The 22,733-nt window shown below is 42.8% G+C and overlaps 1 protein-coding gene across 1 annotated transcript; it reads right to left on the bottom strand.

The window, feature by feature from the left end:
* Positions 1–6,808: 6,808 nt before the first annotated feature.
* T265_04669 (hypothetical protein) lies at positions 6,809–20,444 on the bottom strand (the record flags this gene model as incomplete). Its single annotated transcript, XM_009169460.1, is given in 6 exon segments — positions 6,809–7,174; positions 7,194–7,536; positions 8,624–8,661; positions 11,117–11,358; positions 11,385–11,584; positions 20,401–20,444. 6 exon segments carry the CDS (start codon positions 20,442–20,444, stop codon positions 6,809–6,811), a joined length of 1,233 nt encoding a protein of 410 aa, XP_009167724.1.
* Positions 20,445–22,733: the final 2,289 nt, after the last annotated feature.

The raw sequence follows: 22,733 nt of genomic DNA, 5'->3' as shown, positions 1-22,733 counted from the left end.
GATGGACGACATGTCATCTAAGAAACCGACTAAAAGGTAACCAACGACCTACTTAACAATGGGGATCGACATTTGACGCGATAGTTACGCACATCCTTGATAGTGAGTACTTTTCCAAAGTGGTCGGCGACACACTGTCGAATCTCCGATGACGGAGCACCGTATTTCAAAAGGGTGCGACACTCCTTTAATTCATCATTTGTCAGTCGCCGGTTGATGGGGAGCCTGTCAAAAATAAACTTGCTGCGTGGATGGTTGTGCTCCAGGTAGTAGGAAGTAACCCTCAAGCAGTCATGGTACCGGCGAACGTGGAACCTTGCCGGATAATCAGCACGATATGTGCTACAACGTACACACAATCAACCATGAACTTACTAGGTGCGACGAATTCCACGGCTCCGACTTCGTCTGCAGGGATGTCTGCTGCAACGGTAGAAGGCTTTTTCATACAAAATTAGCGAATTGCTGCTCTTTTTGGAGTTTATACGGACAAAAAGAACGTAATGGTTCGCCTGGTACTCTTTCAAAGTAATCTGAAATGTATTGAATGAGAAAAAACTTTGATGAGCTAAGTTCTCCACAAAATCATCCCCCGCATTCTCGTGCCCGGTGGTAGCAGACTTTTAAAATATGAATATCGCGGGCCTTGAATATCGTGGGGATTGAGCAGATTTAAACAACTTTCAACAAAACTGCGGCCGATTGGGAAGATCGCATACGCCCGAAAAATTACCACCAAATATTATAAATTTATGTTAAGGTTTTCCTCCTTCGAACCACGGTTTCAGAGAAATTTTGGGTGTGCGTCTAGCCCACGGCCGTGTGCCATCCTGTGTTGCTAACTGCCCATGGTTCTATCTAGCCGTAAGTCTTTCTTTAATTCTCTTCAGGATTTACTGTTAATTTCCTATAGAACCACGGTCTACCTATCTGTACTGTCTGCCTAAGCCCAATTCAATAGATTGTTCACTGCACAATTGCGACTACTAAACAAACGCAGGAGAAGTTCGTAGAATTCGGTTTCGCTGCAATTATTACTGATCGTCCGTTGTTGAATTAGACTACACATTACCTGTCAGATAGGTTACCTAGATCGTGCGTTCAGGCTAGGTAACCTATTCCTTGCCTTGAGATCACGGCCTTAGCACAGGATCGCACATGGCATGCAATGGAATTGTGAGTTGTCAACTGTGAGGTTTTCTGCATAGTCAGGGACAGGCGGGGCGGAAAGGATGAACATGTTACGGGAAGGTATGGGGAGCTCGAAAAGCCTCCGCGCACAGAAGGGTTTCCATCGAGGGCGTCCTCACTTGAGTCCCTTTTTAATTTCGTGATCAACGAGATAATGAGACGAACGCTGAAATGCCTCCTGAACCTGGTTATTAACTATCTTCTGGCAAAAATCTTGTTGATCTTGAGTATGCAGGCATCGTCCTCATAGTGATCAACGAATGAAACGAACGCTGAAATGCCTCCTGAACCTGGTTATTAACTATCTTCTGGCAAAAATCTTGTTGATCTTGAGTATGCAGGCATCGTCCTCATATTCGAAGGGGAAATGTCAGGTGATTTTTGGATAGACTGACCAAAGTCATGCCTTTCGTTAGTGTGCACTTCGTACCCACAAAGTGTCAAGTTATGACAACGGTGTTTATTACCAATAATTGGGTGTTGTACCATCAAGCATGATCAGAAGGTCACAGTCAGAATAAAGGGTGGGTTTGTTTGCACTTGAACGCAAAGGAACAACTTGGTGATAGGGTACAATCAAAAGAAGGAAGGGCATAGTTGCGGGTGTGGTATCAAACTCAATATAGCAGTGCAATGCCACCATTGCGCTAAAATACTTCGGTTTCTGTACAGCCCCGTAACGGGCGTCATTTTTTAGATGATTTGGCTTGGATGTACGATTCTGCAAGGAGAGTGGGGTGAACATTGATTGACTCGTTATTTATTTACTGCTCCCCGTCATCCACAGTCTAATGGAATTGCTGAAAATTTTGTTCGAACTTTGAAATCTGCCATCAATTCTACTTCCCCTGTTACTTTCCATGATCTTGATCGAGGTATTGATAATTTCTTGATGCAGTACAGGAATGCTGCTCATTCAATTACTGGTAAGAGTCCAGCAGAGCTATTCAAATCGAGATCCTTACGCACGAACCTGGAATGCATTGGGACTGCCGACGTAACATTTTTCAAAGGTAACGATCTACGTCCATCTACTGGTGTTGTTATTGGGAGGAACGGGAATCGTATGGTCACGGTTCTTGACCTCGAAGATCTCTCAAGTCACAGACGGCATGTTGATCAGGTCGAACTCAATGCTAGAGGTCAGTTTGGCGACAATACGTCTGTTGCTTCAAACACTAATGACCTTTCTGATTCTCTTGCAGATGGTTCTGATGTGCATGAAACAAACACTTAACCTGACAATCCGACGTTGAGAAGATCTGAACGTTTGAGGTTCCAACCTATTAGAGACTATAAAAACCGCACGCTCATTTAACGTGTAGTGGATGTGGTGAACATTGACTCTGTTCTGTTCATTCAGTTTAGTGTATTTTTATATGCCTTTGTTTTACGATACGATTGATGGTACGCCCGCGATATTTGAGAATATACGATATTCATTCGTCCATATTCGGACTTCTATACTACGCGTACATTCGGTAGTTAAGATACCTGCCACTATTCTAATTATCACAGGGAGGTGTATTTTTGGTTGGCCGAGAAAATCCTCAAAGATAGATCAGAGCTTATATAAGATCGTGGGTATTTTTCTGATCCGGTTGAAGAGATAGTGTGGCACAGTGTATGAGCAGGTTACGAGTTTGGATGAGAAAGATCGGGCTGTCGATTTTATTAAGCTACATTGCATCGGTATTGGAGAGCAGAAATTGAGTGAAGTTGGGATTTGGTGTCCTAAACGGGCGGACTCGACACAGCATTAGCCCACTCACTAGATCTTTGCTACGGCTGCATACATGGGTAAACTTGGGGATGCGTGTGGCCCTTTGGTCTTAGGGCTCAGGTCTACACCACTGACTGGTGTACACCCCTCTTTAGCTTTAACTTCGCTGTGTCCAGCAATGCATATGGTTGCCAAATCTCGCTATCGAAAAGTCAGTGTACACACGGCTCCCTCGTTATCTCCAGTAGGACTAATTCAGCAGTTAGTGAGTTTACCCTTATAAGAGTAATTCTCCAGGTTCAGTGCGGACAACGACGGTGAATTGCGGAAAAAGGGATCTATTAAGTAGTTGGTCAGTCATTCACCAAAATTTTGCTTAATCATGTGTGTAACGACCGTTTCGAATTCTTGAGCAACGAGCACCAAGGTTAGCAACCAAACCGGCAAAACTCCGAACGAATGGCTACGCAAATGTGCTGTACTATAAAAAATGAAAGTAGTTACACGGAATACAAAATTACAAACCTCAACGGTTTTCGACAAACGGTGAGGTACTCCAAAAGGCAAGCAAAGCCGATATGGATCAACAGTCAACGCGTGACCGAAACCGCGTCTCAAACTCATGAATTGAAACAATATAAACCTGTCCAAGGTTTTGGTACAAAAATAGTATAATCAAAGCGGTAAAAACGATTTGCGCGGTAAGAAAACGGAAAATATGGATGTCTTGCAAAACTGAAATAGAGTTCAATTCCACCAGTTCAAAAAGAGCGGTCCTTTTGAATTGTCAACCGGGAAGGCAGTCATACAAGATTGGAGGCAATTTTAAATATATATGAAGTTGCAACAATGTGGTTTAAATGATATCGCAGAAGATGTGCACGAGTCGTAACCGATTATACATTTTTTCAGAAACCCTGTCGAGTAATATACTGAGAACCGGGTTAACCACAAATTATGTTTGTACCGATGCAACCAATAAATAGAAACATGAGTTTGTAAAGGTGGTTGTGCATTCTTCAGTAATGGAGTGTTGGCAGGTGGACGGCGTATGGACGTGAAGGGCCGTCGTTGGTCGTTGGATTAGTCTAATATGTATAGTTCGGTCAGTATAGTCTGCTCGGAGCATGTCCACGGGCCCGGCGGTTACTATAGGTAGCCTCGGCACGTGACGTCGAGTATAGTTCTGAGTATGACGGGCCATTGGACTGGGCTACTAAGCATAGTTGAGGCCTCATACTCAGCGTCGTATATAGACACAGGCCTAGCAATTACGACAAATAACCAAAGTAGGTGATATCAAATACACTTACGGGTGTGACGGGCCGTCGTTGGTCGTTAGATTAGGATATCGCGCATAGTTGAAGCCTCGTTTTTGTCCAGCCGCATAGATACCGGCCTGGTGTTTCCTACAGGTGGCATACGTAAGCGAGAGTGCTACAGCTGTGGGCATGACGGGCCATCTTTGGCAGTTGGATTAGAGCACTACACAAAGTTTAGGCCTAATAATCAGCGTCGCTTATAGACACTGGCTTAGCAGTTTCAAAAAGTAGTTGAAACACATGGTATCACGTACAGTTATGAGTGTTGGTCGTTTAGGATATCGCGCATAGTTGAAGCCTCGTTTTTGTCCAGCCGCATAGATACCGGCCTGGTGTTTCCTACAGGTGGCATACGTAAGCGAGAGTGCTACAGCTGTGGGCATGACGGGCCATCTTTGGCAGTTGGATTAGAGCACTACACAAAGTTTAGGCCTAATAATCAGCGTCGCTTATAGACACTGGCTTAGCAGTTTCAAAAAGTAGTTGAAACACATGGTATCACGTACAGTTCTGAGTATGATGTCCGTCGTTCGTCACTAGGTTAGATATTTGTGCGTAGTTTAGGCCTCGTATTCATCGGTTCGCATAAGTACTGGCCAGGTGTTTATCATAAGTAGCAAAGATAAGCGACAACGCTTACAGTTACGAGTACGACAGAGTAGGATGGATTAGGTTGCCGATTAATAAATGCCGTACATGGACAGGGACCTATCAGGTACGATAAGTGGCAAAGTAGGGCAACATCGAATACAGCATTGAGTACGACAGGTTGTCAGATCAGGCTATCACGCATAGTTGGGGCCTTATTTTTTACCGGTACGCATGGAGACTGGCCTGGTGTTTACTATAGATAGCAAAGCTAAGCGGCATCGCGTATAGTTATGAGCATGAAAGACCGTCGTTGGCCTTTGGATTATGTTACTGCGCATAGGTGAGGTCGCATAGTCGGCGTCGCAGCTATATCATGACGCTTCATTATCTACAAGCTAGTTATGCACATCTGGGAAAGAGAATCGTTAACAGAGATGGCCCTCGCATCGCTACTGCACAGTTCATGCTGTTGTCTAATAATGTTGCACTTAATAGTAGTTGAAATCCACGTGTTGTGACCAGGTTCACCGAACGAAATCATTCCATTTGTTAAATCTGCGGATTGCAAAGCAAACAACCGTCAATGACCAATCTTCCAGGGTGGAATCTACATTATATACTTTTTAAATGCCTTTCGTTCTTAACGAACACCGAAGAGCGTCAAAAATGCTGCAGCGTGATTTCGTGTTTTATCTCGCGTAAACCGGTAACAAAATGCGAATCGATGATGGTTCGTGTCGTGACCTTTTCGCTCACCTAAACGAAATACTACAAACAACACGCTGCCAAAAGGTGCAAATGGATTAGACTCACTCCCCGTTGAAGTCACAACTTCGAAACCCCTGTAGTTTCGGCGAAAATAATTTGAGTGTGCTTCTAGTCAGCGGCAGAAAGGAGCGGCATGCGATTCATGTACTCGGGACATTTGGTTGCTTTTATCTTGGTCGATCATATTGTTATGCTATATATGACTCAGCAAAAGCAGTAGCATCCTATAAACGAACGTGTTAACCGGGAAAGTCGAGAAGGAGTGGGGTGACCTCACTCGGGTTTGAAACACGAACGGCAGGTCTGCTTCCAAATTTACCTCACTCGGTCACTGAGCCATGACCAGCTATCGGTACAAACCTCTGCTAAGAAGTTGTACCTCGTATGTAGTACTCGTATGTTTTGGTGTGAAGCACGTAATTAGAACCAGCCTCTCATGAATCAGCCTCTCGCATGAATCAACTTCCTAAAAAGGCGAGAAAACAAATTGTTGAATAGTTTAACGTTTACAATGTCACTCCAGAAGGGGCGATTTAATTTCAACTCTGATAAATCCTTGAATAACGTCCGGTTCCCTTAATATTCCTCATGCGTAACATTTGATTTAAATCGTGTGATATATTTCAACCAATTTCGGGACAACACTGTTAATTGGGAAGCTTGCCTTGCGTGCGGAGAAAACTTGAAGATATTTTAAGGAAATGTACGGCAGTGACACCAATATGTGTCTTTGTGAATGATACCCATTTTCCACTGTGTTACTCGCAAGGAGATAATGTGGCGATTTCAAATCATGACGCCCGTCTGGTTGCAACACTAACGAGAGCTGTGATGCAAGCACAACCTATCCTGGGTTAGTACTTCGCTTGTCGTTATTTGGTGTTCAGTCTAGGATGATGCGCGATGCTAAACAGTGACGCACTCCCTCACAAAGAGGCCGGACCTTGCCATGATGTGGTGGTTTGTGTGCCTTGGAGATTAATTGAGCTATACTGGGAGCGTCCGTGGGACACTCACAGTCATACTAAGTTGGTCCATGCATAGATGTCTGACGAACACAGTTTCCTGGCCTCCCAGGTTGGAGATGGTAACATGTGTGGCGACGTGTTCCGTAGAAATGGTGATGTACTTGCATTTCTAGCCCAACACCGCTGCCTTGCGGTTGGGCTTTTGAGCTACAGGCTTTGGTTATGGACATAAATCGTCCTATTTTCTAGGTGTGGGCATCCCGGCAGTATCCCGGCCTTCGTACAACAGTGACATCTACAATTAACAATACTCTCATGCTACATCGGCCGACGAGTAGTGCCATCAGCCGGGTCACCTTACTTGCTGCATACAGCAGGGTGGTTAAGCGAAAACATGCTACTACTGACGCCTCCCTTCTTACACTTTCACGTTTTCCGTATTTCGCCAAATTTGACTGTTTCTCTACAGTTCCCAGCCCCAAGACTGTCCGAGTTGCTCGCCATGCATCACATTCAGCTGCAGCTTCTGTACGTCTGAGTTCAGTCACAATCCTCAACACTTCGAAGTGTGATTTAAAACTGTCTACTTGATCACCTTCAATGTTCGCACACTGGAGCAAACAGGTTAACAAGTAATTCTTGCTCGTAAGCTTCATTCCCTCTGCATTGATACCTGTTGTCTGTCAGAAACAAGGACGCAGAACTCAAGTACTTTGATCGAACAGACTGTACTCTTGCTCTCTTCCGTGGCTCTCGGTTTCGCACCTCTAGTAACGTGGAGGCCACGGTAGCTGGATACGCTGGGGTGTGATTGTGTTGAACGAACAATCGTAAGCGTCTCCGCTTGATTGGATAGTCGTTGATAGTCTCCTCTGTGCGGCTCGTTTGACAACACCTGTGGAAGAATATAGAAGAAGTGAGGTTCATCGCACCTAGTTTATTGTGTCTGCTTACGTCCCAACTGACTGCAGCTCTGAATATGCTAAACAGTGTCTATGACGCTCTAGGTGCTCTTCTACAGCAGGCTAAAATTTAAGATCTTGCTGTGGTTGCTGGAGATATGAATACGGAAGCAAGCGCTGTTGGGCTTAATTGGGTGGTCATCTTGGTTTGGACACGAGCCGCACACACAACGGAGACCGCTTACTGCAGATGTGTGCCGATCACATACTGTTTCTTTGCAGTACGAATTTCAGGAATAGCAAAAATCACTTGACAAAGTGGTGCCCACGAACAAACCAGTGCCGAATCCAAATAAAGCACATCGCCATCAGTTATCGGTGGCGAGGGTCGATAACCGCCTGCCGCTGCTACTGGAACACCACGTGAACTTCCACCATGCACTTGTACACAGCTGCTTTTTATTGCGCTTTTCAGGTGTACCTAAGACGCGCATACCTTGATTAGCACTTGGGAAGCTAGTGGACTCAAAAGTCATGCGAAGCTATCAGAACCAGCTCCTCGAATACCTGCCGGACGGCGCCTTGTCGGGCATAAATGACCACAGAGAAAAGATATCCAAAGCGCTAAGTTAAGCCGGACTGTCTGTACAACCCACCCAACCTCATCCATACACTGTATTTCTGATAGGACCGTATCTTTGCTGAAGACCCGGCGGTAGATCATGAATTCAAGGCTGTATCTTAATATCCCGGATAGCCTAACCTACGCCTGACTCACGGTTTTCGTACGGACAACTCAACAAGTTTTTTTCAATTGAAATCACTTTACATAATTTTTTCGGAGCACACATATAAGGCTCCTATCAGTTGAAGCATTCAAAGGATAACGTTGAGAATCGTCCGAATACAGAACTCTAGAAGTTATCAACAGTAAAACGATTTCAATCTTATTATTTGTTTTGCTAACACGGAAGATTAAAGCAACAATCTGCTTAGGAAGAAGGACAAATCACGGCGCACGGGAAGGTTTTCGAGTGTGACAAAGGGAACAGAAAGTAAGCACCTGAAATCCGCAGGTGAAATCAAATGCTTCGGTACGTTTACATGGTACCACCACGGCAGTCACCAGCGGTGTGGCTGGTACACGGAATATCCTACGGCACCTTCAGCTGAGCCATCATCCTCCGCTTCCGACTCTGGAATGAAGGATAAAACGACGTAGAATCTGTGTTTCGTTCTGCAACTGAACCAGGAGTTACCAATAGGGGAATGAGACAAACTACTGAACATTACCAATTTGATAGACCGAGAAAAGGTGGTCTATCCTGAAGTCAATCTATTCTGGGCGGCACTTTAGCTGAAGATGAACTGGTATTGTTCGCCAGTTAGGCTGTATAAAAGAGGGAGGGATACCAAGCAGTTGCTGGTTGCGAACTTCTAAAGTGCCTCATAATGGAGGAACTGGACAATTTACTGAAAGGAGCATCACATCGGAGAGGAGCTTTCTAGAAAATGACGTACAGCTTTTCTCTGAAACAAGCCTACGTGCCACATCCAGAAACCCGGAAACCTGGATCCTAAAATTTCCTGGTTTGATTTTCGAAGAAAAGTCCCGAAAACTTAACTGCCCAGAACATGCGACATCGTCTGAAAAATGTCACATGTGACTGTGCGCTCAAAGAGTGAGGCGCCAGTCACGGCAAATTTTCAACGACATTTGAGAAAGATTTACACAAAAGATAAAGCTTTATCCATCAAAAACGATAATATCCAGTTGGCAAAATAAGTAGAATACTGAGGGCAAGAACCGGCTGGAATAATAACCTTCCAAAAGGGCATTTCTTAATGGTCTTGCAAGACACGGAGGGACACAACGATACCTCGCTGATGGGACATACTTGGTCGGACAATAAGCCGATTGAAAGTGTTGCCAGTTACGGAATAGAGGACAACCGAGATCAGGAGACCTAACATGGTATTCCTGGGAGATAAATGGGCGTTTTTAGAAACAGTTGGGCAAATATTTGTTGAGTTTTCAGTGTTATCTTCTAAATAATGCCTCAAACCTGGTTCTACTCGGCGACAAACGAGCTTTTATACAATGGAGAACTTGGTTGGAGAATATCGACACACTCTACCATCGTATTATTAGGAAAACGTAGAAGAGACCACATTCAGTTGGATGCACAGGGACGTAAAACTTGAGAGCAAATTTCCAGTGGCTGCAACAGCAAAAAGATTGTAACTTAACTGGCAGCACATACGACTGGCTACCATAAAAGAGTTTTAGAGTATGTATGCTGGATATGTATTTGGCCGTCCTATTTATTTGATTGGCTCTTCCGGTTACAGTTTAGTAGTTCGTCCGTATTACAAACCTGTTTTTTAGTGAAGGATGAGAGAAGATTCCAAAAGCAGCAAGGCCTTCATTAATACTGTCTCATCAGGATTATCCTCGGGATGAATTGGAAAAAAAATTAGTGCTATGAGGTTTCGATACTGAAACTCCTTTCATGCAATCAGAATCCCGCTGCAGGCACTCAGAAATCCCTTTCCATTCGCTGCGTAAAAGTGTGAAATAAGAAGTAGATCAGTTTGATCACAGTACAGACAAACAATCTGCCCGATCTATTTGCACCGACTGCAAGTTTATCAATGGTGCTAAACAAGCAAACCAACCTGTGGACAGATATCTCCAGAGTACACGAGCGTCCCAGTAAACCAGGTTGGTAGGATCGTGGATGCGCACTGCAACGGGATCGGTCTGGTCACCAATATCTATGGTTAGACTACGTGCTGACTATAATCACTAATGTGTTTCAGTTTTTTCGCCTACGAGGCGTCAAATTATTTGCGACATTGGAATTGCTTGATGTTTGGGTTCCTCAAAAACTGGATGCTTAAGTATGAAATCGTAGGTTATTGTCCTCAAGACTGTTTCTTTGGGGCGCATTGTAGTTTTGTGCGCAAACCTAACTTGCCAAAATAATGTAATTGATGTACAGAAATTCCAATGGTAAAAATCTACCCTTCTGTTTTGTAAACGGGAGGGAGAACGAACTCAAACGGGTATTCTGTGAGACCCATTCGATAGCAGGCACAAGGTAAAAACTAAATTATGGTTGCTGAAGTCGAGTTAGAAAGTGTACATACTTTGATTGTTTCAAAAAAGAACTGTAGTCAAATGAGCAGGTGAACAGCAGACACTTGTGTCGACTGGTCTTGGCAACCCCACCAGAAATGATGAAGCGGCCTGCCCTTAAAAGCGATTTCCTCGTTAGACAAGTGGCCAGTAATTTAACGACTGTTAGTTTCTGCATACATCATTTTTGCATGTAGGTGGTATTGATCGCATCTGGCTGCCCTGAGTTACGCGCAAATGATGAAAAATGTTCACATGGATATTTATTACCAAATTCAATACAATGATGGGATGACAAAATGGCATATCCTCCAAATCTTGTGATTATGCACAGAGTTAATGAACGTTGATTCCATGTGTGACCTTGCCAAAATAAGGTGATTATAAAAAGTGCATATATGGACTTATTAAACTAGACACACACAGAAGGCAGTGATAAGAATGGTTGACGTTTAGGTCAAAAGAAAGGGGAAGAGATGTGAGAAAAAGGGAGAAGGGAAAAGAATAACTGTATTGTGCCCAGTGGGAATGGAATATTTCAGAAGTGGTTCCTTGAAGACAACCAACAGAGGTGATCTTTGATGACTGCATGATCTTGAATAGTTGCAATTTTGGGGTTTTGCGGGATGGGTATCTTTGTTCATAGCCACACCACTCTCGTTTGAGCGGCCGTATCCCTGTTCTGGCGTAATTATTTCGGTGAGTCCACACCAAAGTGAAGCACTAGACTCGAGTTTCGCCCTTATTAGAGCTCATCAGCAGTGCATATCAAATGACCGTGCCGGGATTTGAACCCCGGACATCTGACATGCGAGGCAAGCCCGTAACCACTACTCCACCAATGCACGTTGGATGCATTTGAATTATCACATCTGAACAGGCGAACGTGTTCACACTTGAACAGTCTGATTGGCGTGTTCGACTCATCGAACGACGACCCAGTGACTGTCCTGGTTGTAACGATCGATGGGTTAGATCTTCCAGAAATGATTATCTTGCAAAAATGGTTAGTCGCATGCGGATTTTTCAGATCGCTGCTCCATACGAAATAAGGAGCATCTTTTTGTCAATAATAGTATGCTGCGGAAGCAACGCCTTCTGTTTTTGCGTAGAATTCGGTGCATTGTCCTTGTGAATTCTTCAATGATGTCTCTAAAAGGCCGTAGTTTAAGAACTTTCCACGCTTAAAATTCTACGCGTAAAAACCGTAAATTCCATACACATTTGACCATATTCCTGGTAGAACATATCCGTCCTTAAGCGTCCATGTGTGCAGTGTCCTTTGAGGGTCTTTTCAACGGAAATCATCCGAATTCAAAGCGGCAACACTCCGAAAGTGACCTCTTATGGATGATTATTCGAGAAGTAATTAGTGCTCGCTATTCATTAGGGAAAAACCCACTCTGACTGTCACTTTGACACCGGTCTTTTGAGAGAGGAGACGTGATCTAGTTCAGGGGAAGTGAAGAATATGGGGACCGTCATATCACTTGCAGAACGAAACTGATCACTGTGTTGTTTAGCTGGTTAGCTGATCACCACGCAGGGAACATAATACCAGAATTCTAGATCTTTCGCAACCTTGGGGATAAATATTGGCAGATGAGTAGTTGTAGAGCTCTGAAAATGGTCTGACGGACGATATGGTTTCAACGTGGAGTGAGACAAAATAGATGTTCTTGTTCCCTTTCCTTATCACACGTTGTGCAAGCACACAATAGGAAACTGCGAGGTTATATGTACCGATACTTACCAAGCGGGGGTGAACTTTCAGCTTGTGAAATGATTGAGCGGTTGTAATTTAATTGACTGCATTAGACTGCGTGATTAGCATTCATTCGATAAGACACGTGATCGCACCAGAACGGTGACTTTGAGGAACATCTTTCTACAGTAGGCGATGGAAATGATCAAATATCCAAATGATCAAATGATCAAATGCGAGCGAACGAGAAAGATTGGTCTTGTTACTTTTGATGATTTGAGGAATAAATGTATCCACTTGGTCGCTGAGAAACAGCGCATACAGTGCATCTTAGCTAAGAAGGGTGCACAGTCTTCTTAGATCTACCCTTAAATTAGAAAACTTACACCAGGTACATTATTTTCTTAAATGAATTTGGGATTCAACTTGCGAGCTACCCGTTTTTAGCGGACTATGCACAATGGAGTTTCAATTGAAGGTCGAAAACAATAGGGAAATTGTGTTGAAACAAACCTAGTTGGACCAACCCAATTACGGAAAAGAAGGTGGTCAGGGGGTGAGATTAGCCAAAGAATTTTAAGGAGGGAAATGAGCGTTTTGGAATTCTCTTCTCTCTCTATTTTTTGTTTGGGCTCTCAAAATGGTCACTCAACAATGATATATCAGTTGGAACAGGGTTTGTCTGCTTGTGAAGGAACGTAACAAAAGGAGATGTACAGTTTGTCACTCAATCTTTGTTCGGTGCACAAACCCGTGGTGAAAAACGCGTGAACGAGTTTTCATTCAGTTACATGTACAAAGACGTACCACATGGTGGCGGATTTTCAATGGCTACAGTAACAAACAGATTCTAACTTAGTCAGCGATACATCTGGCTACAAGAGGGCTTCAGTATGCCGCAGTAGAATAGTTATCCAAATATTATGTTTGGTTGGGCAGCTGTAATGTATTCAATGCTAAAGTCGCACATTAACCTCTCTAGGTTACAAGCCTTTTGGTGCGGACGAAAGAACTAATCTCTGCAACTGATATTTTTACAACACAGCTTTTTTTAACAACACGATTCTAAGGATGAATTTGAATGAAAGAGCAAAGTATTGTATGCTGTCGGGTTCTTGCAGAAGTTGCTCAGGAATCACGTTCCATTCGCTGTGGAAAACTGTGGAAGTCCGAGGAATGGCCGTGCAAATGGTTGACAAGTACGGATTGGCAGCGTTTCAGACAAGGTGTTCGCCAAAATGTTTGTCGAAGTTTGGGTTAACTGGCCCTCCCCGCGGAGATACCCACCAGACCGCACGAAGATCTAGTTCGTGAAAGACTGGGTTTCAGTTTGTTTCTCATGAATCAAAACTTTGCAGACAAATGAGGCATGCTCTCTCAACATCTGGTCGATGAGCAAAGTGCAAGCCTCTAGAAAGTGACGGGAGAATGTCGGTACTTGCGACCTAAGTAGGGAGAAGACGACCTTACTGGGACTCCCCAAAAACGGAGGTACTGTTTTCATGACAGTGGATGTTTGTCTAACTGCATCAACACGGTCTCTATCAGCACCAAGTAAACTAGTTAACTTCATATGTTTCACTGATACTACCTTGTGGACTTTTTGACGCAATTTATCGCCAAACTAGGGGTTACTCAGCTTACAAATAATGTTAGTGTCCATTACGGCTATAGCTGTAAGTTGTTCTGCTGCACTCTAAAAAATATGTGTTATATTGTTGAGCTATGTCGTTCGACGGTGTTCGAGTTTTACGGCTGTCAAAACTCTTTGACTTCCTCTTGAGTTTCGTGAGATCTGCGCTGCTGATGAGCTATAGTAAGGTTAAAACGACTGTAAGGGAGTGTTTCTTGGCTTTTCAGTACATACTAGCCTCACTTACAAGACGAAATCTCAGTTAAATATTTCCTCGTCTGACCACAGGGAGCATTAAGACTGATCGATATGAAAAGTTTATTATATTAGAGATATCCTTTTCAATGTAACCGAGGCAAACGTCAAACATCGTCAATGGATGTGAGCTGGCGAATGTAAAGTATAGCGGTCTGATCTCGGGTTTCGCCTACAGTTGTAACTGTTCCATGGAAAAAGCAGTTCGTCTTTTGAGTGCTTTTCAAGACATTTGGCCATCAAGAGGAGATTATAGTTCAAGATAGCTCGGGCAGAGCGAGGATAGTGAGAAATTCAGACAAATGTCACAGAACTTGCTGATGGATGTATTGGTTTTCTATCATGTATAGCTAAGGATCGGGTCAGCGTATTAGGATAGGGATCACCGAACGGAACAGCAGTCTCTTAAAGGGCATCAAGACAATCCTCTTCGAGGGTTAGCTAGCAACGGAATAAGTTTTTCACACAGGTGGGTTTCCATTTCAAGAGTCGCCTGAGATAACAAACAAGATACTATTGCCTTGGTTACACCATGATGGCTTGCGCAAAATATTTTAAACATAGGTTCGTCCAACCAAGGATAGCAGCTATATATAGTTTGATATCTTGTGGTTCTTGTAAGTTTTCTTGGGTGAGCACAACTACGCAAACCCTCTTTTTGTTATGGACATTATTTCCCATAAACCACTGTTTTATATGGCTTAGATTCAAACCTTAACAACTTAATAAAAAACCTTACTGCCCTAGAAAGTACTTACTTGCCTTATCTAAGGGGGACACGAACCCATCCCAGTTCCTTGATATCAGAATGTCTAATACTGTCATTTATTCGTTCACATTTAAGGCTGGTGCTCCGATGACCTGAGCTAAATGTCTCCATATATTCAAATTGTTGCTTGATATCAGTAAGCAGAAAAATACTGTCTAAATATAAAGAGAGATAGTGTCAGGCCTTGCCAACAGCTTGAAATGGGCTATGAAGATGCTAGACTCCTCATAGAAATTTCATCGATTCGTTTCAGGCCTGAACTCTGAAGTAAAAATTTAGCATCAGTTTCACACCTCCATTTGGGCTCTGTTTTAGTGACTTATTTCCTGGAAAAGTCCCTTTAATACGCTTGACGTAGCCTCTATCGTCTTTTGTGATACGAATGCGATTGTAAAAAGCGTACGAAAAGATATGCCCTTGCAACCGCGTTGTCTTCTACTCTTCTCAAACTGATCAAATTACAAGAATGCAGAGGTTTGATTCATTTACATCCGTGCGTAGAAAATTTTTCTTTAAGTCAGTTGACAATGAAGAAGTCAGTAGAACAATTTACTATTAAAGCACTTACCAAGTTGTGCCATTTGGTCTGTATATCGTATGTAAAATTACGCTCTTGTACTTTTAGTTGATCAAAAAATATATTAATAGTGTACTGTAATTCGGAAATCGCCGCTCTAGAGTCCCCTTAGACATTGATGGCACTGACGGCCAGTTACAGGTGCTGAACAGCCGCAGTCTTGCTTGCCTATGGGTTTCCTAATATTGGCAAAGTGAAAGAATCAGTGGTCTCAAAAATCAGCGGTGAGAGCGGTCCTAGTGATTTTGATACCTGGTCGTTCAGAGCTGAACACCTTACGTATCTTCGAAGTCTAGACCACCAATATCCCAAGCAACTTTACAGGAGGAGGTCACATTTGAACTTCGACCAATCTTCTCACATCAGTCTATGGGTAGCCCAGAGGAAGAATTATCTCACCAAATGAGCAAAAATCTACCTGAAAAATAGCCGATTGTGAAGTGTGTCAACGAAAGACCACGCAATGTGGTTTTTGAGACTAGAGACTGACTGGCGCTATATTCTGTCTGCTGGTCAGCTACTTGTGTAACGTGGATAGTACTGATGAGGCATGTGAGTAGCATGTGGTTTCACGTAAATCAGCTTCGCGTCTATTGAGAAGGTAGATTCATCACGTAGTTTTTAGAATTGCTTTCCAGCATTCGTTTACATTTGAGTGACTGTCAATGAGTATCCAGGTAAGTTCCAGAAGACGCGCTGGAGAAGAAGATGCATATGAGAATTTTCCTTCCCTGTCCAAGTCTGTAACTGTTCAGTTGATGTTTACCAATAAGTAAATCCGCAGCAAAGGTCTTCTTCCTTTCAGTTATAACCAAACGGCTGTGTTTAAACGACTAGCCGGGAAGTCATGGACTCGATCCTTCTTTGAGTTTTATTAAATGCGCACAAATAGTGGTTCTTAATGAGGATAAAACAGCTGCATAGTGTTCCTTGGCCATCCAGCATAAGTTGGTTACACTTGCAGGATGAAACCTCAATTGTAGATTTACCATGTTGCGACGTGCTGAAGGATGCTTTCATAATATATGGACACTTGATTTTCCAATGCAGTATCCAATACTTCCAACCAGTTCAGGGTCCCGTGGTTCAGAATATGTAAGTCAAAGTTTGCCCGGGCACTTAGCCCTAACGTATACAATAAGGTGATCCACGGCTTCTGTGAGGCTTGAATAAAGGGGTGCAAATAGGCATGCTAGTTTGTGTGAACTTTAGATGTGCTGACATTGCGTTTCAGAAGAATAGGAACGTCCTATCGCATAATAGCTTGACGAATCTACTGTTGGTAACGTCGTACACGTTACTGCTGGTGAAACGTTGCGCAGCTGTCAGAGAAAGTAATTCCGATGTTGTTTTGGTTAGTTCTAACATGAGCGACGCTCAAAAGTGGCAAGGCCATCAACGACATTGGAAGACGGTTTCCAGAACTACACAGACTCAAAGTTCAATCGAATGAGAAGAAAATCGAAGACGGGCCAGTAAATTAATATAAACGCCGTCTCCAAATCAGCTAGCCACCGCGACAAATAACAGACAATCTTCAAGTCATCTACATATGAGAGTAGGCAAAGAGGAATTGCCCACCGCACCGCGCACCGATGATCTCTCCTCCAATGGTGACGTTTGTGAACAGATGAATTGCCACCTGATCAACAACCAGTGGTGTATGCTTTGATTTGATTCTGCAAGGATGAAGCGTTTAAATGGCACCCCAATAATGCAAAATTGTAGTCATGCATAAATACGTAGGAGGTTCAACGATGCCTACCACGTGACCCTTGACGAATGCAACTGAAGTTCTATAGCATCAACTAAATTCGATTTCAGACGATCACGTGGAAAATCACATGGTACCATCATGGAGCAGATTTTGCCATCGAAAGGATTCGCCCAACAAGTAATCAGAGAGTTCGTTGTCTTTTAATGACGTAGTATAAAATTGGTATCTACGTCGTCCACCGGAGGGTTCGTTCTCATCAAGCGTAAGGCAATTAAACTAAAAGAATGATGAACACACGCAAAGCATACTTGCTCAATTTGGGAATGACGTCGCAGCGTACTTGGTTTGGATGAATTCCTTATATTCCACTCAAGCCTCACATTGAAGAACCAAATCTGGGAAACTCGAAGTTAGGGGACCACATGTGCTATGAACGTTAAACACGGATTCAACCTTCGTCGCTATAGAACACTCAAATGAACTGAAATTAATTTGCATCGAAACTACTAACGGTGAAGTTGCTATCTGTTCCACTGACCTGTGGCATCAGTGCCCTTTTAGTGCAACTAGTGGTCACCATGCGGTCGATTAGGCTGTTCCTCACGATTAAGTTCAAAACGAAGCTGAAACGTCATCGCTGAAAACAATCGCTTTATCAGTAGTCTTGAAAAGCTGAACGAAATATTTTTCTGTGGAATGCTATCTCTTCCATGTAACATCTAAGCAATAAACTATTAACTCCCATTGTATATACCACCTGCAGTATGAATGGTTTCTCGGGATAAGCAATTTAGCAGACTTCAGATAAGTTTTCCGGCCTAAACTGGCCAAAAATGATCAAATTACGAAACCTATCACACTTGAATGGACTTTTCATAATTACACCGGAAACAGTTTACGAAACCTTCAAAGTGCTGGGCAAAAACATGTGAACTCTTATAAAACTATTGCCTCCGTAAGGATATTCATATTAAAATCCTGTGAAGAAACCTCTGGAAAGCTTTAGGATTTAGTGGAATTGCGAAATGAATGCATGATCGGAAGTCAGTAAGTATCAGTATGTACTCCTCATGTAGAGATTTCTGAAGTATGGCGAATTCCGAGTGTGTTTTTAACCAGAGTTGTCCCATTCCGAAATACTTGGTTGACAGCTATGACGCACTCAGAGAAAAACACTTTCATTTTGTCCTTTCATAATCATCGACTCATCTAGCGCCATAAAGATGAGAACCGTTTTGCAACCGCAACATCATCTCCGAAACAAAACTAACGGCAATTCAGACAGGTGAGGTTGTAGCCACTTCTAAATAGCGTTTATTCTTTGTGTTCATGAGTCAATCAGCGTTTATGTGACGGTCAGGCAATCTTCGTTCACGTCTAATTTGCCTATTCCGAGTGAAGTTTCGCATTACTGTATGTAGAAGAATTTTTTCGTCTGCTGATTATACCTTCCGTTTCGTGGATGCATGTTAGGTAAAACACGAAAAGCTGAAAGTTGAGCGATTTATACAAAGGCTTACAGCATGGGGGTGGCGATCTAGGGCCTAAAATATTAAAAAAATTACTTCCATTGTTTCTATATTTTAGAGTCTTTTACACATTGGTTAGAAGCAGTAAGTATGTGACCCGCAGTAAGTCTTGTAATGGACAAGCGGATATGTTAGTGAATATATTCAAGGTTACATTATGTTTTACATGACTGAAGAAACATTTCGCTACTTAGGAAGCGCATATTTCATTGTATTGATAGGAAAAGTTCAAATTTCTTCAAAAGGGGTAACCTGACCATTTCGTCCTTATTTCACACCAACGGGCATCAAAATACACAAAAATATCCTGATCGACAACTTCGCTCTGTTCAACCACAAAGAACTGAATGATAATGGTGTCATTATAGACTTCGCCCAAAGTACGCACCTTAGGCTACCCAATGGGCGGGTTTTACCGTAAAAGTAGTGTTCCCAAGAAGTGCACGGAAAAAAGGATCATCTGCGTAGCTAGTATCCTGCCACCAAGTTTCGGTCAACCCCAGTGTTTCGGTCAGCACTGAGAATACTCCGGAATAAGAATAGGCTAAGTCGACTTGTATTTTCGTGATCGCTGAGAGCGCACGTTTTCAGTAGGTCGTAGCCCTTTATTCAAATCCAACGGAAGAGTCGTCAGGTTTAATAGAACCGATTTTCAAAAGTTTCTATCGGGCCGGATGAAAGCGATGATGATGTGAATGCCGGTTCACCGATAAGGGATGATTAAGGGTACTAGTGATCATGTGTGGCTCGGAATGAGGGTCATCGCCACACAATTTTGCCGTGACGATGTGATGATTGAAAACACGCTGAATGGATTTTTCGGCAATGTGCTTTCTGTGATGTCTCTGACTTCTTGAGACGGTAAAGACAGCCCGCTGTTCTGATTCAATTTATACTGCGTGAGGGCCTCTCCCAGAATAGTGAAACGTTGTTAGTTCCGTTATTGTAATGTATTGATTTGACAAAAGACATGTACTTTGGATCCCGTTAGAGGAAAAGAAATTCAGTCAGTCATGTTGATTGCTGAATTTGCTGAACAGCTGGCCTGATGGGCAGTAATCTTGCGAACTGAAGCAGACGCTTTTAGCGATGTTAAGTTTGTCAAATAGACCGGGCGATTTTACCGTATAACCGACTGAAGAAAAACATTGCAAATCCATATGAGGACTTTTAGGTCTGAGATGTGATCTACGAGGTCAAAATGCTTTTCCTCTCAAATACCTTTTGAAATGTCGCTTTACTTTCTTTCCCTGTTTGAGACTGACACGATAGTAGCGGATTCTAGTAGATTTGGGGTTTCTGTTCGCGAAACGTAACTCCCACTTGTTAACAGAAGACATATCAGATAACCTTTTTTCTGGTAAACCTAAACTGTTCATACTGTCGGGTTGTGTATGCATCTTTTAAAATTCAGAAATAATGTTGCTTAAGGCAAAGAAATTTACAGTTATGCTACGCTTCAGATTTGACTCAAGGACAAATTTGTTGATCCCACAGACGATGTGGGATTGAATAAATAGTTTTGTTGTGTGACAAGAGGGTTTTTATAAAAGGGTTGCCCAGACTATTGTTAGAATATTGTGCCGTTTGAAAAGGGAAGAACCTGACCTAAGATCAAACCTGGACCGTCCTTCCCGAGCGGCAGTGAACATTACGTATTAGAAATGCAGCACAATAATATGGAAAAAAGATGAATATACTGAAGTTTTACTTACGTGCAGCAGTTCGTTCTGAGATAGGTTTCACAGAATTTTGCGTTTGACAAAAACATGTTCAGCTGTAGCACAATTTCGGCGTCTAACTGCGATGCCACCAGAAGGAAGCATCAGCGCTGGTTCGCCTAAGCCTAGACAGGGAAGTCGAGAGGCAGGGGTCGGGTTGGAACCACGAACCTTCCGGTCAGAAAATTCAGGATCTAACCACTAAGCCATCTCGTCCCCCTCGTTTGACAACTGAAAATGCAATGGTTTACTTCAAGGAAACAAAAAGGGCAATTTTAGAACTCAAACCGCCCCTATGATCTCATTGGTCTTAAGGGATTAACTCTGCCAGGTGTAAGTTACTGTTTGCTAACGTAATGTCAAAGGCAGTTGGCGTTCCACAAAAGTGCCCTTCTGGCCTGCAGTACAAGAAAAAAACTGGATGCCCCCGAAACGCTTTAGAAACACCGTCTTTGTCATAAATTTCTTGACGTTTTTCTTATTCTGAAAACAATCTGTCGGTAATGGCCTGACCGAGTGAACAGTTTTGTTGGGTGGTGAAGTGGGTTTTATAAAACGGTTACACAAAACATGTGGAGAATTCTGTGCCCTACATATGTAACTTTGGTAAAACGAATACCTCAGACTAAAGCCGAACTCGTATAATCCTTCCTAAGGGGTGGTGATTAATAAGTTTTAGAAATTCAGCACGGTATACTGCCGACCTAACTGGATAGGTCAAAGATTTAACTTACGTGCAATAGCTCGTTCTGAGATAAATATCGTCACAGTTTACAGACATTTGGTTACACCAAGAACAGAAATGGAATCGCTGACCCCCCGATATCAAACCTGTAATTATTACAAATATCGCTAACTTAACTTCGAACGCAACTGCTTTTTTTACCGAAAGCTTATGTGGTTGACAGCAGAAGAAACAACCCGGATACTACCAAATATTTTAGAAGGAGGGCTTTTGTCTGTGTTTTTCTAATTCTGAAGACAATCTGTCAGTGATTCCAAACATCTCATCTTGATATGACTTTGCCTAATGTTTCAGAAGTCAACGCTTCCTTGTGCGCAATAGAAGATGTTCTGTGGGGATTTCATCCTGTCAGTAAAGCCAATCTATGCTGAAAAGCCGAGAAGCACTGTACAGCTGTTCCATCCTTATTGGGATCATCAGCAGTGCGCATCTCACGAAACTCCGAAGAGTCTTGAACCCGAGACCTCCTGGCTAGTAGTTTGAACAGCTACAGCACCAAATTGAGGCGGCATTGGTCGTTGAACTGGATAGGTGCTGACAAAGCTTCTGCGCATTATCTAACAAATGGTGGCGACAGCAGTAATCTTCATCAATGCGATACGGAAGTGCTGCAAAATATCGGACAAAGTTCGGCCTTAGCAGCACTTCTGAGCAATCTCCGCAGTAAGAAGATTCCTCGATAGTCGCGAGTTTGAGTTTGTACAGATTCACCAAGTCACATTGCAAATGATTGTTCTGCATCCAACGGGTGAACGGAAGAGGTGAAGTCGATCTTGTTGACGGAGCATTTGCCGTCACCGCGCAATTGATTTTATTTTATCACAGTCATCAGTTTTAGCGGCTACTTTGTGTTTGTGTGAAAAAAATTAAAGCACGAGATCAACCGGGAATGGAATGGAAAGCTTTGAACACGTTGGGGGACGTCATGTGATTAGTGGTGTTCAACATGTCCAAACTGCTCTTTAAAGGGCTGCTCACTGTGTGTAGCCTTGCTTCAAGGGTTTATTGCAAGAAACAAATTTACAAGCAAGTTGAGTTTGGAGGCTGCTGGTAACATTTGCTATCGTTATCTCAGGCAAACAAAAAACACAATCTATGTTCACTGTCGCCGAATGCATCGTGAAATATCAATAGTTTGCTAATAATATTGTTCCTTGAGAACGTCGCGGGTTGAAATCATGAGCTTCTTGCATTTTGTCAGAAACGTCTAAGCCGAGGAATTAAACATACCTCAAAGCTATTAAGGGTCTTGTCCATTTAATAAATTGGTCAAAGATGTACCATGAAGTACGTCTGGACAATACCGGAATCTTAATTTCACTTACCAATATTGGATGCCTTTTCTGGATATGAATCTTCAAAATAGATTACGCCCTTCAATTATCATCTGTGAGCTGGTTAATTTAGGAATTACAAAAATTTTGAACGTCAAAAGGCGTTTTTTTCAATTTTTAGGTCCTAGGGACTTGTTATTG

Source organism: Opisthorchis viverrini (assembly GCF_000715545.1).
Source record: "Opisthorchis viverrini unplaced genomic scaffold opera_v5_80, whole genome shotgun sequence".
NCBI lineage: Eukaryota > Metazoa > Platyhelminthes > Trematoda > Opisthorchiida > Opisthorchiidae > Opisthorchis > Opisthorchis viverrini.
This window is presented reverse-complemented; position numbering and strand designations above follow the sequence as displayed.